At 39.7% G+C, this 19882-nt stretch overlaps 1 protein-coding gene across 1 annotated transcript in view; it reads left to right on the top strand.

The window, feature by feature from the left end:
- FAM20A (FAM20A golgi associated secretory pathway pseudokinase) overlaps positions 1-19882 on the top strand; it is a 190421-nt gene that overhangs the window by 135149 nt on the left and 35390 nt on the right. The window contains exons 6-7 of the mRNA XM_053708155.1: positions 1929-2044; positions 2659-2839. Of these exons, the coding sequence (XP_053564130.1) occupies positions 1929-2044; positions 2659-2839 (297 nt within the window). The remainder of the gene's footprint in view (positions 1-1928; positions 2045-2658; positions 2840-19882) is intronic.

Genomic DNA, 19882 nt, shown 5'->3' with positions numbered 1-19882 from the left:
CCAATGAAACCAAGTAATGTGGTATTTCTTTTTAGTGCCACCCATGACTTAAGCCATAAAGCTACTGGCTCCGACAGTTGTGTCTCAGTGGTTTCAATCCCACTCAAGAGAAGATTTTTTTTTTTTATTTCAGTTTCTTTTTTATTTAAAATTGGTATATCAGAGCTTATACTGAAATAAAATAAATCTAGAAAGACTTTCAAAGCTCACAGAGCTTAGATATTTGTGTATATGGGGTCAATTTATCAAAGTGCAAGTGGACATGATACGATGTAGCTCATCATGTCCGCCGCACATCGATAAATGCAGACAGCTGTCAGCATTTATCATTGGGTGTCAATCAGCCCGATCGTATAGGATCGAGGCGGATTGATGTCCGCCGCTTCAGAGCAAGCGGACAAGTTATGGACTGATGCTTCATAACTTGTTTCCGGCGAGCCTGAAGGCTCGAGCGGAAACAGGGGCATCAAGCTGCATTTAGAGCTTGATAATTCAGCCCCTATGTGTCTCATATGCTTACAATTATTACTTTAAGTACTCTTAGAGCTCAATTTATCAAGCTAGGGCAGACAGGGGCGTACATATGCGCCCCCGTCCGCTCCAGCTTGCCTCTGGCGGGCAGCAATCCACTGCTGGAATTCAGCATTGCACAAGAGTGCAACAATGCCCCTGCCCGGGCACAGAAAATCAAGCGCAGGCAGGAGCTGTCAATTTCCCCGATCAGACGAGACCTGGGAAATGGGAATTCTCTACCTAAGAGGTGCAGAAGAAGCTAGGGAGCAGCTGTCTGATTACCGCTGCTTGATGAATACTGACTGCAGGTTCTCTTGTGAGAACCTGCAGTCGTAGACAGGCGAACAGCTTGATAAATCGAGCCCTTATTATAATCTAAAAAAACAAAGAAAGCTAAGAAAATTAAATGTGAAAAACATGCGCACACAAATTCCTGGTTTTAGCCCTCTCTTAAAAGAATAGTAAAGTCAAAATTAAACTTTTATGATTCAAATGGAGCAAGCAATTTTACAATTTACTTCTATAGCCTAATTTACTTTGTTCTCTTGTCTTCCTTTGTTAAAATTAATACCTATATAGACTCAAGAGCAGCAATGCATTACTGGGAGCTAGCTGCTGATTGGTGGCTGCACATAAATGCCTCTTGTCATTGGTTCATTTGATGTGTTCAGCTAAAAGGCAATAGTGCACTGCCGCTAAATCAACAAAGGTTATCAAGAGAATGAAGCAAATTTGGTAATAGAAGTAAATTGGAAAGTTGTTTAAAATTGTCTGTTTTATCTAAATCATGAAACAATTGGGTTTCATATCCCTTTAATGAAAATGTTTAAATTAAATTTTATGCTCATTGCCAAAAATAAATACTTTCTATAGTTAAACACAAGGTTTCTGGGGAAGGTGGTGCTTTTATTTTAAGCTGTGTTTGTATGGTGTGTGAAAAACGGAAAATTTGCCAGTAAATTTGACATGAATGTAAGTTTATCATGTTCTCATTTGTTAGAGCCAGTAGGGCCACTTATTGAAGGCCCACCAGCATTTTGGGGAGAGGGCGTAGGCAGGACCCGTGGGATCACAATTATGGGGCAGCTATTATGCTGGGGGGCTAGTGATACCACTGATTAGAACAAGTCATTTATGCACTACTTGTGAATTTGAGCACAAATGATTAAGAGTATAGCATTTTCTTATAATTTGAGAATATAAACTATGCTTTATACATGAGAGCAAATCAATGTCCCTTTAATTGGATGCCCTAATGAGTTAATAATATTGTGACCAAAATGGCGATCCTCTAAACAGCACCTTTAAGGCACATTAAAATCAACTGATCTTGACCATTCTCTGCAGAGCTTGTATCCTATTGGTATAACGGGTAACTTTCCATACTAAGCTTTAATCCATTTTATGTAACACAGGATCTTGGATTTTCGCCGTGTACCACCTGTTGCAGGCCGATTTGTCAATCTTACCAGTGACATTCTGGAAGTAACGACTAATGAAGAGCTGCAGGGTGTATTCTTTGTATCACCAGGTTTGTTATTTTCCTGGATTTTGTAGTTAACATCACGAGTTATATGGATCCCACTAAAAATACTCATACTTTATGTAAAAGCCTTTGGCTTTAAAGGGATAGTCAACTTCAAAAATGTTATTGTTTAAAAAGATAGATAATCCCTTTATTACCCCCTCCCTCTCCTAATAAGAAGAGCATATTGGCTGCTTCAACTCAACAGGGACATTAAACTCAAAATGTAATTCCACTTAAAAAAATGTTTAATTATGAGATTAAAAAAGTTCCTTAACCTCAGGAGAAAATTTTTTTTCCCACTGCTTCAAAGAGGCTGGAGTGTATTTCATGGAACTCTGTGTGTTGCTTTATCTCTGCAAGAGCATATTTATATCTGTCTCTTAATCGCCACAGGAAAGGAGATAAGATAAACAACACTCCAGAACCTATTCAAGTGGTGTGTCCCTGGTCTACAAAACAACACAAGTCTTCCTAACACAAATGAGAGTTTAACATTTATTTTGCATGGAAGTCTCTTGCATATACTGTATTAAAAAATACTTTAATTTTACTTTAAGGAGGAACCCGCAATATATGCGATTGTGATACCATTAATGCTGTTTTTGTGTTTCCCATAGCAAACAACGTGTGCTTTTTTGCAAGGTGCCTATACATGTGCAAGACAGAATATGCTGCGTGTGGTAATCCTCATCTTCTGGAGGGCTCGCTCTCTGCGTTCCTGCCATCTTTAAGTTTTGCCCCTCGCCTCTCTATTCCAAACCCTTGGATAAGGTCCTACACTTTTACAGAAAAAGAGGAGTAAGTTTGCTTGTGGAGTGATAAATGTTATATATAGCGCTATATATCAAACAGAAACATACACCTAGATTACGAGTTTTGTGTTAGAAGCTGTGCGGTGCTAACGAGCAGTTTATGCTCACCGCTCACTTGCAGACAGCGCTGGTATTACGGGTTTTTACAAACCCGGCGTTAACCGCAAAAAAAGTGAGCGTAGAGCAAAATTTTGCTCCACATTTCACCCCAATACCAGCGCTGCTTACGTTAGTGGTGAGCTGGCTAAACGTGCTCGTGCACGATTTCCCCATAAGAATCAATGGGGGAGAGCCGGCTGAAAAAAACACCTGCAAAAAAGCAGCGTTTAGCTCCTAACGCAGCCCCATTGATTCCTATGGGGAAAATACATTTATATCTACACCTAACACCCTAACATGAACCACGAGTCTAAACACCCCTAATCTTGCACTTATTAACCCCTAATCTGCCGCCCCCGACATCGCGGACACCTACATTATATTATTAACCCCTAATCTGCCGCTCCGGACACCACCACCACCTACATTATACTTATGAACCACTAATCTGCTGCCCCCAACATCGCAGACACCTACATTATATTTATTAACCCCTAATCTGCCGCCCCCAACGTCGCCACCACTATAATAAAGTTATTAACCCCTAAACCTAAGTCTAAACCTAACCCCCCTAACTTAAATAGAATTTAAATAAAATTACTACAATTAACTAAATAATTCCTATTTAAAACTAAATACCTATAAAATAAACCCTAAGCTAGCTACAATATAACTAATAGTTACATTGTAGCTAGCTTAGGGTTTATTTTTATTTTACAGGCAACTTTGTATTTATTTTAACTAGGTACAATAGTTATTAAATAGTTATTAACTATTTAATAACTACCTAGTTAAAATAAAGACAAATTTACCTGTAAAATAAAACCTAACCTAAGTTACAATTACACCTAACACTACACTATAATTAAATTAATTACCTAAATTAAATACAAATAAATAAAATTATCTAAAGTACAAGAAAAACAAACACTAAATTACAGAAAAATAATAAAGAAATTACAAGATTTTTTAACTAATTACACCTAATCTAATCCCCCTAACAAAATAAAAAAAAAGCCCCAAAATAAAAAAAAAGGCCTACCCTACACTAAATTACAAATAGCCCTTAAAAGGGCCTTTTGCGGGGCATTACCCCAAAGTAATCAGCTCTTTTACCTGAAAAAAAAATTACAATTCCCCCCCCACAACATTAAAACCCACCACCCACACAACCAAACCTACTCTAAAACCCACCCAATCCCCCCTTTAAAAAACCCTAACTAACACTAACCCCCTGAAGATCACCTAACACTAACCCCCTAAAGATCACCTTACTGGAAGATGTCTTCACCCAACCGGGCCGAAGTCCTCAACGAAGTCGGGAGAAGTCTTCATCCAAGCCGGGCGAAGTGGTCCTCCAGACGGGCAGAAGTCTTCATCCAGACGGCATCTTCTATCTTCATCCATACTGCGGGGAGCAGGTCCATCTTCAAGACATCCGGCACGGAGCATCCTCTTCTTCTGACGTCTAACGAAGAATGAATGTTCCTTTAAATGACGTCATCCAAGATGGCTTCCCTTGAATTCCAATTGGCTGATAGAATTCTATCAGCCAATCGGAATTAAGGTAGAAAAAATCCTATTGGCTGATTGGAACAGCCAATAGAATGCTAGCTCAATACTATTGGCTGATTGGATCAGCCAATAGGATTGAACTTCAATCCTATTGGCTGATTGCATCAGCCAATAAGATTTTTTCTACCTTAATTCCGACTGGCTGATAGAATTCTATCAGCCAATCGGAATTGAAGGGACGCCACCTTGGATGACGTCATTTAAAGGAACCTTCATTCTGTGTTTAGCCATCGGAAGAAGAGGATGCTCCGCGTCGGATGTCTTGAAGATGGAGCCGCTCCGCGCCGGATGGATGAAGATAGAAGATGCCGTCTGGATGAAGGCTTCTGCCCGTCTGGAGGAACACTTCGCCCGACTTGGATGAAGACTTCTCCCGGCTTTGTTGAGGACTTCGGCCCGGTTGGGTGAAGACGTCTCCCGGTAAGGTGATCTTCAGGGGGTTAGTGTTAGGTTTTTTTTAAGGTGGGATTGGGTGGATTTTAGAGTAGGGTTGGTTGTGTGGGTGGTGGGTTTTAATGTTGGGGGGGAATTGTAATTTTTTTTCAGGTAAAAGAGCTGATTACTTTGGGGCAATGCCCTGCAAAAAGCCCTTTTAAGGGCTATTTGTAATTTAGCGTAGGGTAGGGCTTTTTATTTTGGGGGGGGGCTTTTTTATTTTGTTAGGTGGATTAGATTAGGTGTAATTAGTTTAAAAATCTTGTAATTTCTTTATTATTTTCTGTAATTTAGTTGGGGGGGTTGTACTTTAGATATTTTTATTTAATTGTAATTGTATTTAATTTAGGTAATTTAATTGTAGTGTAGTGTTAGGTGTAATTGTAACTTAGGTTAGGTTTTATTTTACAGGTAAATTTGTCTTTATTTTAACTAGGTAGTTATTAAATAGTTAAAATAAATACAAAGTTGCCTGTAAAATAAAAATAAACCCTAAGCTAGCTACAATGTAACTATTAGTTATATTGTAGCTAGCTTAGGGTTTATTTTATAGGTAAGTATTTAGTTTTAAATAGGAATTATTTAGTTAATTGTAGTAATTTTATTTAGATTTATTTAAATTATATTTAAGTTAGGGGGGGTTAGGGTTAGACTTGGGTTCAAGGGTTAATAACTTTATTATAGTGGCGGCGATGTTGGGGGCAGCAGATTAGGGGTTAATAAATGTAGGTAGGTGGCGGCGATGTTAGGGCCGGCAGATTAGGGGTTAATAATATTTAAATAGTGTTTGCGATGCGGGAGTGCGGCGGTTTAGGGGTTAATATATTTATTATAGTGGCGGCGATCTCCGGTTCGGCAGATTAGGGTTTAAAAAATTTATTTTAGTGTTTGCGATGTGGGAGGGTCTCATTTTAGGGGTTAATAGGTAGTTTATGGGTGTTAGTGAACTTTTTAGCGCAGTAGTGGAGTTTTATACTACGGCGTTGTAGTGTAAAACTCTTAACTACTGACTTTTAAATGCGGTACCAGACTTGACAGGAGAGGGTCTACCGCTCACTTTTGGTCAGACTCGTAATACCGGCGCTATGCAAGCCCCATTGTAAATATAGGATACGCAATTGACGTAAGTGGATTTGCGGTATTTCCTAGTCTGGCCAAAAAAGTGAGCGGTACACCTGTACCTTCAAGACTCATAATACCAGCGGGCGTTAAAAAGCAGCGTTGGGACCGGCCAACGCTGCTTTTTAAGCCTAACGCAAGACTCGTAATCTAGCCGATAGTTTGTCCAATTAGGTCTGTCCGTAGGGTCGCCAGCTGTCCTCTACAAAAATACTGGACAATCTTTTGTTCACTGGGAACATACTGCCCGCTTAAAAGCTCTACCTTTATCCCTACTCTTGCTCCCACAATGTATATATTTCCCAACTGGACAGCAATTTTACCCCTTGGTTGCCAGTAACATACAAATTAATAATTTTACCTTTTTGGCAGCTAGAACAGAAGAAACAAGTGATTTGATGGCCCTTAACTTCTTTCTGTTCCATATTTGTAATGTATTATATTTAGCGGACACTCAGGGACATTAAAAAACTGGACATATAAGTGTGCAGTATTTTTCTGAAGATTTTACTGGCCGGCTTGCTAAAATACTGTACTGTCCGGTTGAATACTGGACACCTGGCAACCCTAGGCCTGTGCTTAAGGCAGAATTATTTAGGAGGGCAAGAAAACTTGAGCGATAGTTCTATAGTTTGATCACTTTCTACTTTTATGCTCTAAATGTTATCACAAATAAATGATCCCTGGTTGCCTAATGGTGGGAGTTTGACCCTTTCATGTCGCCCTGGACTTTGATGATAAATTTATGATGTAAATATGAGGTAAAATTGTATGGGTGGAGGTCAGCAGGGTTTTGCAGTTTCTTGGGCAGCACAAGAGCTAAATACACTACTGGTTTGATATCATATAGCTGACCTACCGGGTGCCTGGACAGTTAAATGTAATTAATTCAATTTATAAAAATAAGAATATTGAATTATACGCTTAAAGGGACTTAAAACCCAAATTTTTGTTTCACAATTCAGATAAAGCATATCATTTTAATCAACTTTCCAATTTTCTTCAGTTATCAAATTTGCTTCATTCTCTTGCTATCCTTTGTTGAAGGTGTAACAACGCACTACTGGCAGCTAGCTGAACACATTAGGTGAGCCAATCACAAGTGGGTTATAAGCAATGGGGCCGATTTATCAAGTGTCGCTAAATGCCGACAGCATACGCTGTCGGCATTTATCATTGCACAAGCATTTCTAGTAAAATGCTTGTGCAATGCCGCCCCCTGCAGATTGGGGTGTCAATCATCCCGATCGTATCTGATCGGGATAATTGCTGTCCGCCACCTCAGAGGTTGGGGACGAGTTAAGGAGCAGCGGTCTTGAGACCGCTGCTTCTTAACTTATGTTTTGGCACGACTCGCACGGAAACTGCTGCATCCGCATCTACATAAATCGGCCCCTCTATCTGAATCATTAACTATTTTTCAGGGTGTTATGTCCCTTAATTAATATTTATATTGCTTACTTGTTTTCATTCTGAAAATATAAAAAATTCGAATTGTTTTACTCTCACTAGAGAGAGAGAAAGAAACTGAAGATTAAATTCAGTAACCCAAGTAAACTGCAACATTTTACACTGAGTTTATAGAGCTTTGCACAAACTTGTTTACAACTATCCCTAATTGGTCACTTTGTTAGTCTAGTGTTTTAAAACATTTTTTTTTTGTATGTAGAACATTTGTAATCCCATGCTTAAAGTGACACTGAACCCAATTTTTTTTCTTTCATGATTCAAACAGAGCAGGCAATTATAAGCAACTTTCTAATTTACTCCTATTATCAATTTTCCTTCATTCTCTTGCTATCTTTATTTGAAAAGCAAGAATGTAAGTTTAGAAGCCAGCCCATTTTTGGTTCACAACCTGGGTTGTCTTTACTGATTGGACAGCACTAATAAACAAGTGCTGTCCAAGAATCTGAACCAAAATTGGCTGACTCCTTAGTTTAGATGTCTTCTTTTTCAAATAAAGAAAGCAAGAGAACGAAGAAAAATTGGAATAAATTAGAAAGTTGCTTAAAATTGCATGCTCTATCTGAATCATGAAAGAAAAAATTTGGGTTTAGTGTTACATATTACACACATATAAATGACTGTAGCGTTTAAAACTTACGGACTTATGGGAGCAGTTTCATGCTTTTGCAGACCATCCAGGGCCACGTTTCAAATGAACTTCATAACTTGTGCCTCTTTGGCTTTTGCCAGATGTAAACTAGATACCACACTTTCCGCGTTGACTCACTACGCACTGCAGAGCTTCCTCTCTCCAGATGTTGCGGATAAAACAATACAGATGTGAAAAGCTATGATGAACCTTTAACCCGTTGCTATACTTATAATAATTTAATAGTTGAGTGCTGGAATTCATTAGCATCATTAGGGAACATATAATTTGTTCATATTATAACATTTTCAAGCAATGACTCTGCATATTTACTGTATATTGCTAAACTAGTAATAGATAATTTGTAGCATAATTTAATTGGCTGATCATATTTATTTATAGTTATTTTTGTGTCTATCTTCTAATGGCGGTATCCATAGCTAGATCCTGGAAAAACGAATTTCCTCCTAATTGGTTCTCAGTAGTATACAGTATATAATGACCTACATATACTTCATGGAAAAGAGCACTTTCTACACCCTAGATCAATCAGACCTATTTGAACTGATATGGGCAGGTTGGGTGTCCGTATACAATTCTCACTGGACGCCCACTGTTTAATGTTCCTGCGTTCACACACAACCAATAGTGTGCACACAAGACCGATTACCTCTAAAATTGAATCCTAACTTTTTCTAAATTCTATTGTTCCCTCTCTACTACTTATTTTCCTTTCACCTTCTCACACACACTTTTGTGATTTATGTGACTCTTATGAACAATAGGGATGCTTCCCTCTGAAGGGCACTGACAAACTAGTTAGCGACAGTCGACTTGATTAGTTTACATATAGCCACGAGTTGTAACTGTATTCATAATTGGTAGAGGCCTCTGAGCTTTTGTTGCTAATTGTACAAATATTATATGACCTGTGTGTCATTTTTTCCCCTTGTCACTGTGAATGCATATTTGTTATGTTTTATTCGTTCTTTAAATAAAGAATTATTAAAATAAAAAAAACTGCTGGGTACAACTACAGGTTACTACTCACCGTGTTATTGTTTTTCCTCCAGCAACTGTAGCTCTCTTTAAAGCTGCTCCTTATTTTAACCCATTACAAAAAAGCTCTGCGTGTTTATACTGGGAGCCGCCATCTTGTAGCAGTGCACTTTCACAGATCAGTGCTGTTTCTGACTTTTTACAGTTGCACCTTGCACTTTTTCCATAACAAATATAGAAACCCTCAGGAATAATATAGAACAATGCAGCCACTGCAAAACATACAGCTTTTTTCTGTATTCTACACTTTAAACTGAAATACGGCTTGTCAATAATAAGACAACAAAATCACTGATCTGTGAGTGCGCACTGCTTGTGTCAGTGTGTGAAAAAACTTAAACTCCAAGATGGCGGCGCCCAGTGTGAAGATGCAGAACTTCACTGACCAGCACTTGTAAAGGGTTAAAATAATAATATCATGGTAAATAATAACCATGTGACTGAAGTTGTACCCTGCAGTTTAATGACCCTTTAAATGCTTTTAAAACATTTATTTTGCATGCAGAGCTTTTGCAATGTAATAAACAATGTCCCTCGCACCTCCCACACAAAGTGGATTTAAACAGTTTTGCTGTTGGTCCAATACTCATATTTAAATTACTATCATGCAATTTTTTTTTTTTCAAAGATCATATTGTTGAACAAAAATGTTTTAAGTGTGTTAGTGGTTTGTATACGTTTTTGTTAGCCATGAACACTAGTGATGTCGCGAAGCTAAAATTTTCACTTCGCAAACTGCGAACGCGAACTTCCGCAAATGTTCGCGAACCGCCATAGACTTCAATAGGCAGGCGAATTTTAAAACCCACAGGGACTCTTTCTGGCCACAATAGTGATGGAAAAGTTGTTTCAAGGGGACTAACACCTGGACTGTGGCATGCTGGAGGGGGATCCATGGCAAAACGCCCATGGAAAAGTGCAGAGTTTTAATCCATAAAGGGCATAAATCACCTAACATTCCTAAATTGTTTGGAATAACGTGCTTTAAAACATCAGGTATGATGTTGTATCGATCAGGTAGTGTAAGGGTTACGCCCGCTTCAGTGACAGACCAAACTCCCCGTTTAACACACCGCAAACAGTCCATTTGCACAACCGCAAACTCCCCATTTGCACAAGGTTGGACCTGAGCTCTGCAATGACGGCATTCTGGTGGTGGCAACAGCATGCGTTGATTGGCGTGCTGTCTGGCTCACCCCGGGTGCCGATGCATGCTGTCTGACTGCCACTAGCTCCTTGCGACGACCTCCCCCTGCTTCCAACTCGTCTCCTCCTCTCTGTCTCCCCATCTGAACTTTCCCCTTGTTCTTCTTCTCTTCTAGCGGGCACCCACATGACATCCACGGACGCATCGTCATCATCAACCACTTCACTTGTATCTGACAACTCGGCAAAGGAAGCAGCAGCGGGTACAACATCATCATCATCACACCGTACGTCCATGTGTGTAATGCTGCCTGACTGAGACATATCCCTGTTATCTACATCCTCTGGCAATAATGGTTGCGCATCACTCATTTCTTCCAACTGATGTGTAAATAACTCCTCTGACAGATCAAGTGAAGCGGCTGTGGTGCTATTGTTGGTGGTGGCGGCAGGCGGGCGAGTGGTAACTTGAGAGGTGCCCGAAGCTAAGCCGGAGGAGGATGGTGCGTCAAGGTTCCGAGCGGAAGCTGTAGAAGATTGGGTGTCCTGTGTTAGCCAGTCAACTATGTCCTCAGAAATGTTCGAGTTCGGGGTACATGGCCTCTAAACACTGGGCATTATTCTAGGGCCAAAGGGAATCACAGCACCACGACCACGACGGCCCCTGCGGGGTGGCCTGCCTCTGCCTGTCATTTTTTTTCGATTAGTGGTACTATGCGTGCAAGCTACTGTGACAACAGATATGAGTGGCACTGTGCACTGGCAGAAGTTGGCACAGTAGACGCTGTAGGCCTGACACACACGCTTGCAGACAATTAACTGCTATTCAATCTATTACAGTCAAAATTATATATTTTTTTTAAATGTACACTACTGTTACACCATATGAGTTGCACTGGTGTGACACTGTGAACAAGTGTTTAGAAGTGAGCGTTGGCGCTAACTGTTATCCTAAATGCCTGGTTAAAAAAAACTACTCCTCCTCAGTAGTTTTAAAAAATGTGAGTGCTATAATTAAAAGAAAAGGGGTAACTGGCGCTAATGGTTAAATAAGCTAGGATAACACTACCAATGAAGTGACTATTATATTAATAGACGGCTATCCGTTTGAGTGAGAGAAAATAGAATCGTGAAAAATAGTCTTGAGTGCTCTAGTGGGAATTGAGCATAAGAAGTAGATATCCTATTATTATCCTTCTGTTAACTAAAAGATTAAAAACAGTGTCTCAATTCCTAATTGGATAAAGTGACAGCGTGTTATAAATCAGATAATGTGATAAAAGATTTCACCTATTTGACATCGTTAATACTGATGTTGGTGTAGTAAGAAAAATGTGACGTGTATACGTTTGATGTGGTGGGCAATTAAGGTCTATATATGTGGATAATAAGTAACATATTAAATAGCAAAAAATATATCTCTGTGACAATATTACTAAGTAAAATATTTAATTCTGATAAAAAATCAATAAAACAACAATAGATGTATTTAAAACATTAGGGACGTCTCCCTTGCAATCAGTGGTTTCTGTCGACAAGAAGTTTGCTCAGCAGCAGTTAACTGAACATCGTAGGTAGTATATACTACAGTGTTACTGCATAAGTTAAAAGTCAAAATGGCACAAATAGTAAGGTACCGTACAGTTAGAGATGTTGTAGAAGCTGGTGGACAGGCCATGTGTTGATTCTTTTTGCCTTTGTACCGGGTCTCAGTATAGCGGTGTATTTCGCGGCTTAAAAACCAAACAGCTCGCTAGTGTGGTGATTGGTGGTTTGGGTCACACCCCCCTTCTCTGATAGGTCTAATGAATGGCGTTCCGTGAAAATATATCGGCCAATATATTAGTTGATGAATCCTCCTTCTTACTGCAATGATGTTTGCTGAACTTGAGTCAGACAATTTGTGCCTGCTGTAGCCGTGTTCAGAGACGGTAATAGTGGTAAAAGTAGATACTCGGTAATCGCTGATCAGATCCCTGGTCCTCGCAGTGGCTTTGTCTCCTAAATCATAAAATTAGAGAGTCCACAGGAGGGGCTGGATCGCAGCTTTTGCGTGTATTTCAATCTTTGATGGGTTCCAAATAAAAGCAAAGTTTCTGGAGTAAATTCTACGCGTTTCACCCTGGGAGGGCTTTATCAAGCTCTGAACACGGCTACAGCAGGCACAAATTGTCTGACTCAAGTTCAGCAAACATCATTGCAGTAAGAAGAAGGATTCATCAACTAATATATTGGCCGATATATTTTCATGGAACGCCATTCATTAGACCTATCAGAGAAGGGGTGTGTGACCCAAACCACCAATCACCACACTAGCGAGCTGTTTGGTTTTTAAGCCGCGAAATACACCGCTATACTGAGACCCGGTACAAAGGCAAAAAGAATCAACACACGGCCTGTCCACCAGCTTCTACAACATCTCTAACTGTAAGGTACCTTACTATTTGTGCCTTTTTGACTTTTAACTTATGCAGTAACACTGTAGTATATACTACCTACGATGTTCAGTTAACTGCTGCTGAGCAAACTTCTTGTCGACAGAAACCACTGATTGCAAGGGAGACGTCCCTAATGTTTTAAATACATCTATTGTTGTTTTATTGATTTTTTATCAGGATTAAATATTTTACTGAGTAATATTGTCACAGAGATATATTTTTTGCTATTTAATATGTTACTTATTATCCACATATATAGACCTTAATTGCCCACCACATCAAACGTATACACGTCACATTTTTCTTACTACACCAACATCAGTATTAACGATGTCAAATAGGTGAAATCTTTTATCACATTATCTGATTTATAACACGCTGTCACTTTATCCAATTAGGAATTGAGACACTGTTTTTAATCTTTTAGTTAACAGAAGGATAATAATAGGATATCTACTTCTTATGCTCAATTCCCACTAGAGCACTCGACTATTTTTCCTGGTGTGACACTGTGCCCTGGCAGGCCCTGAAACGCACACGTGTGAAGGAAACTGACTGCTATTATTTCACAGTCAAATTTCTATATTTTTTTTTTAATGTACACTACTGTTACACCAGATATGAGTTGCACTGGGGTGACACTGTGCCCTGGCAGGCCCTGAAATGCACACGTGTGAAGGAAACTGACTGCTATTATTTTACAGTCAAATTTCTAGTTTTTTTTTAACCCCTTAATGACCGAGGACGTACGCCATACGTCCTCAGAAAAAATACAGTTAACGTCTGAGGACGTATGGCGTACGTCCTCGGTTTGGAAAGCAGCTGGAAGCGATCCTGATCGCTTCCAGCTGCTTTCCGGTTATTGCAGGATGCCTCGATATCGAGGCATCCTGCAATAACAAATTTTACCCCTCCGGTGCAGAGAGAGCCACTCTGTGGCCCTCTCTGCACCGGGCATCGATGGCCGCATTCGTTGGTGGGTGGGAGGCGGGTGGGCGGCCATCGATGCGGTCCTTGTCAGAGAGGGGGGCGGGATCGCGTGCACGGGAGGAAGCGGGCGGGCGCGTGCACGGGGAGGGAGCGGGTGGGAACCGCTACACTACAGAAATAAATGTTTTTATAAGTGGGAGAAAAGGGTGCAAAATATTTAGTACTTGGAAATCTAAGTGATCTGGGAGCGGGTGGGGGATTGGTCTTGGGGGGGGGAAGCTACACTACAGAAAAATGAAATAAAAAGAAAACCATTTTATTTGCAAACTGGGTACTGGCAGACAGCTGCCAGTACCCAATATGGCCCCCAATAAGGCAGAGGGGGAGGGTTAGGAAGCTGTTTTGGGGGGGATCAGGGAGGTTGGGGGCTAAGGGGGGGAACCTACACAACCGCATATGTAAATATGCTAAAAATATATATATATATATATATATAAAAAAAAGATACCTTTTATTTTAGTACTGGCAGACAAAATGTTTGTAAATGATTTCAGTGAGAAACCTAAAATTTGGAAAAATTTAACTTTTTTTTTATTTGATCGCATTTGGCAGTGAAATGGTGGCATGAAATATACCAAGATGGGCCTAGATCAATACTTTGGGTTGTCTACTACACTACACTCAAGCTAAAATTACCCCAAAAAGCTCCCTACATGCTCCCTAATTAACCCCTTCACTGCTGGACATAATACACGTGTGGTGCGCAGTGGCATTTAGCGGCCTTCTAATTATCAAAAAGCAACGTCAAAGCCATATATGTCTGCTATTTCTGAACAAAGGGGATCCCAGAGAAAAATGTACAACCATTTATGCCATAATTGCACAAGCTATTTGTAAATAATTTCAGTAAGAAACCTAAAGTTTGTGAAAAAGTGAACAATTTCTTTTATTTGATCGCATTTGGTGGTGAAATGGTGGCATTAAATATACCAAAATGGACCTAGATCAATACTTTGGGATGTCTTCAAAAAAAAAAAATATACATGTCAATGGCTATTCAGGGATTCCTGACAGATATCAGTGTTCCAATGTAACTAGCGCTAATTTTGAAAAAAAAACGGTTTGGAAATAGCAAAGTGCTACTTGTATTTATGGCCCTATAACTTGCAAAAAAAGCAAAGAACATGTAAACATTGGGTATTTCTAAACTCAGGACAAAATTTAAAAACTATTTAGCATGGGTGTTTCTTGGTGGTTGTAGATGAGTAACAGATTTTGGGGGTCAAAGTTAGAAAAAGTGTGTTTTTTTCCATTTTTTCCTCATATTTTATAAAAAAAATTTATAGTAAATTATAGGATATGATGAAAATAATGGTATCTTTAGAAAGTCCATTTAATGGCGAGAAAAACGGTATATAATATGTGTGGGTACAGTAAACGAGTAAGAGGAAAATTACAGCTAAACACAAACACCGCAGAAATGTAAAAATAGCCCTGGTCCCAAACGGACAGAAAATGGACAAGTGCTGTGGTCATTAAAGGGTTAATGTACACTACTATTACACCAGATATGAGTTGCACTGGTGTGACACTGTGCCCTGGCAGGCCCTGAAACACACGTGTGAAGGAAACTGACTCCTATTATTTCAGTCAAAAAAGTGTTTTTTTTTTTTTTTTAAATGTACACTACTGTTACACCAGATATGAGTGGTGGCACTGGGCAAGTGGGCACAGTATACACTGTGAGCCTGACACACACGCTGGCAGGCAGGCAACTGCAATTAGATTACACAGGAAGAAAGAAAAAAAAAAGCAGACTGATGTTCTAGCCCTAAAAAGGGCTTTTTGGGAAGGGGGCGGAGCCTATGCTTGGAGCGGCAGGACGTGTTTTGGAGGAGCTCCTGCATGTATTCTATATACTTTGCTTTCTACTTGCAACTAAGAAGAGATATTCTACCAAAGATTGTTTTTTCAGGAAGCTAAGATCCCTTACTTAATATATTTGAGGTACAGGAGCGATCAACTGACACCCTGACCTATGCTCTCCAAGTGAGCTGCGCACACTACTTGTGAATGGCGTGGCTGGGGCTGCCGCATATATTTCCCCTGCAGGCCCCTGGGTCTAAAAGTACACAGATACGATTTCTCTTATAATCCATTTGATACCAGCATTACTGAAGTATACATAAAGCCACCATTGTTATACAAGATAGACAACAGGAGAATTCAGAGGAGTTTGTGGCGCCGCACATTATCCCTTTTAAATGTCTGAGCTATAAGTTTATACTCCGGGGACTATTACTCTCATGACTAACTGCGGATACCCTGCACCAAACTCTTCACCATTTGTAATGGCGGACATCGCACATGTGCTGCACGAACTCTTTACACAATTTGAATTGGCAGTGCTCCGAAGCATTGACGGCTCGACACCGATTGAAAAGCCTGGGGAGCTTCAAAATCATGTCTCCGTGACAATAACTCCAAAAGCAACATTGCTCATGGCCCAACAAAAGCGGGTCAATGACAAGTCACATCGGCAGGATCAGGTCTCAAGGGATACGGCCGATCCCCAGGAACAGGACGCTGAACATTTTGACCCACCAGAAGACCCAGAGTATAAGCAGGGCAATCCAGTATACCTGTCCGGTATGGTGAGATCGACAGCGAGGGGCCCTAGCGGTTTGACTGCTGACCGCGGGCTATCACTCTGGATGACCCGTATGGAGGAGGTAGATAGATGTGCATATAGTGCAGTCAACTGTGTTGTATTGGCTGTACTACCACAGGAGATTTGCTTCCGAGCAGCTGAGGAGCTAGACCAGCCGGTCTTATTGAAATCCTATGCCGCTCTTTCGGGGCAAGCTTTTTGGAATACTGGCGTGGGATAGGTGAATATGTACCACTCGAGAGTAACTGCATCTCAGTATCTGGGTGGTTAATCACTCGGACTCATATTATATACTTTTGCTGACAGGACTTGAATTATTTATGACGGCAGTAATGCCTGATGTCTTAGTTCTTGGTCACTTTGTTCTTAGACTTACACTATCATTCTCAACACATTACCTGATTACCATGTGGACTTCAGTTTGTTCATAGGTAATTAGTTGCGAGTTTAATATTTTAATTTTCATGATCTTGGTCTGAATGTTAATGCTTGGATGTGATGCTTTTTGGCTAAGTCTGTAGCTGTGTGATATGTGCTCCATGCCGGTTTACTGCCCTGATATAAAAGTTCAGTTAGCATATACTGTTTTCCTGTCGATCTGACTATGTATACTATATAATGGCCTCCAGGCATGCTTATAGTAAAGGGGCTCTGTTAGCCTTTCATAGGCTTATACTGAAATATCTATGTATGTCAGGCTAGTTATGGGCATATCTCTAAAGCTATAGTCCTGCAGAAAACTAACTCACTGTATATAACGGTCTCATGTTTATTTAGCTTTGTACACTACATTTTGCAGGAGGGTTAAATATGCAACCAGTCTGAACCTAAGCTGTTATTTTTAAGAAAAAATGTTCCACGGGGGCGGTCACAATTTATAGGTATGCTAGACTTATACTCAGATTTTTTATGTTCTGTTGATGAACTCTCTATTTCAGTTATAATGAGCCGGAGACCCATACTAGCATTTAAATTACGGCCAGATTTAGTTAAACGTGAGGGGATTGAATTTGCATTTTATTTTACTTAATATAAAAAGTTGCCAACTGTTATATGCTTAAATTCATTGGCCAAGATATGGTTTGTTATTTTACTCTGTTTATAGACATATGTGTATATGTATAGTCCTTGGGTGTACAATTGCTCATGAGATAGCTCTAGGAAATTTCTGTTATAAGAATATATTCATAAAGTTCGCCCTAAAACTATAATTTTCATATTAGTGGCTCCGCCTTCCCCCCCTCCTGGATTTGTTTACTGGATAAACATAGGAACGCAGATTCCACAGAACCTTCCCCTGATACTTTTTATATTTTTTTGTCAATATAGCGGCCACTAATAACTCCCTCTATATTTTCTCTATAAATAAAAAATGAGGTTTCACTTTCACAATTCAATTTTTGGGGCAGATTGTTAGTGTAGGCACTGTTACTGGCACAAGTTTATTATATCTACATTCCGAACAGCTATGATCTTTGATGTTGGGTTAAAATTATTTTATAGGTAACATGCAGGTAGGTTACTGTTCGATATGGTTGTACTTTTGTTAACTACGATCCTATATTCTATTGTAACATATTTCTTGAGATTACTGATAATTGAATTTTCAATGTATAATATGTGTTTTGACAACCTCAATAAAAATTTAAATAAAAAAAAGGGCTTTTTGGGGTGCTGTCCTTACAGCAGAGATCAGATGAGTCCTTCAGGACTGTAGTGGACACTGAATACACTAGCCTAGCTATCGATTTCCCTATTAAATCAGCAGCAGCTACACTGTCCCTCCTCTCACTAAGAATACAGCTTCCGAATGAATCTAAAATGGCTGCTGTCCAGGAGGTCTGGGAGGGAGGGTCTGCTGCTGATTGGCTGGAATGTGTCTGCTGACTGTGAGGTACAGGGAAAAAGTTTACTCAATGATGACGAATAGGGGGCGGACCGAACATCGCATATGTTCGCCCTTTGCGGCGAACGCGAACATGCTATGTTCGCCAGGAACTATTCGCGACATCACTAATGAACACAGTTAAAGGGATATGAAACCAAACATTTTTTTTTTTTCATGATTCAGATAGAGCATGCAATTTTAAACAACTTTTCTAATTTACTTCTATAATCACATTTTCTTTGTTCTCTTGCTATGTTTTGTTGAAAAGCAGTGAGCTGAACCATTTCTGGAACACAATATAGCAGCAGTTTTGCAAGAATGCTATACATTTGCAAGAGCACTAGAGGGCAGCACTATTTCCTGCCACGTAGCGCTCCTGATGCCTACCTAGGTATCTCTTCAACACATAATATCACGGGAACAAAGCAAATTTGATAATAGAAGTAAATTGTAAACTGTCTTAAAAGTGTATGCTCTGTATAAATCACAAAAAAAAGTTTGAATTTCTTCTCTATCCCCTTTGGTAAGGGAGTGTTTAAGGAAACTGTTTTGCATGAGGCAGGAAAAAATATTCTGTGTGGCTTTTTTCCAGATTGATTTACCGAAAACATCTGGATTGCAAAACCCAGGGGGATGGGGATACGAATTATTGAGCAATTTAGTGAAGGCTGCAATGTCCTGAACTCCAGCATTTATCAGAGTTTGTGGTTTATTGTCATAGCAATCTAATTTCATATCTCCTGTTATCAACACATAGCAACAATTAAATACAGACTACATTTATGATATAATTGTTATATTTAAGGGGCATTATATTATACACAAACTCCTTCTGGTAACTATGTGCTTAACTCTATCCATAGGTATTAAACACATAGTTAAAATGAATGTAAAGTTGAATTAATCAGTGCCCGTTTTTTTAAAATACTATTAAAAACAGGGGCACTTTCATTCATTAAACTTTACATTGCATCATTTTTTTTTTAAATACTTACCTTTTTCTTTAGGAAACCCAGACCGGCGTTCCTCCGCCCGCAGCTCCTCTGTACTTATCACAGCAATGACTAAACCGGCTTCCTCCAACCGTTGCTTGCACCCGAGGCGTCCTGCTCGTGAGACCACGCAATGATTGGAGGAAGCCAGTTTCGTCATCTATATGCGAAGCAGACGGCAGATCGCTGGTCTGGGTTTCTTAAAGAAGAAGGTAAGTATTTTTTTTAAAAAAAATGATGCAATGTAAAGTTTAATGAATGAAAGTGCCACCTGTTTCTCCAACATAGGTGTGTCCGGTCCACGGCGTCATCCTTACTTGTGGGATATTCTCTTCCCCAACAGGAAATGGCAAAGAGCCCAGCAAAGCTGGTCACATGATCCCTCCTAGGCTCCGCCTTCCCCAGTCATTCTCTTTGCCGTTGCACAGGCAACATCTCCACGGAGATGGTTAAGAGTTTTTTGGTGTTTATATGTAGTTTTATTCTTCAATCAAGAGTTTGTTATTTTAAAATAGTGCTGGTATGTACTATTTACTCTGAAACAGAAAATAGATGAAGATTTCTGTTTGTAAGAGGAAG

Source organism: Bombina bombina, chromosome 1 (assembly GCF_027579735.1).
Source record: "Bombina bombina isolate aBomBom1 chromosome 1, aBomBom1.pri, whole genome shotgun sequence".
NCBI lineage: Eukaryota > Metazoa > Chordata > Amphibia > Anura > Bombinatoridae > Bombina > Bombina bombina.
Note: the sequence above shows the minus strand (reverse complement) of the source record. Positions and strands in the feature narration are given on the sequence as shown.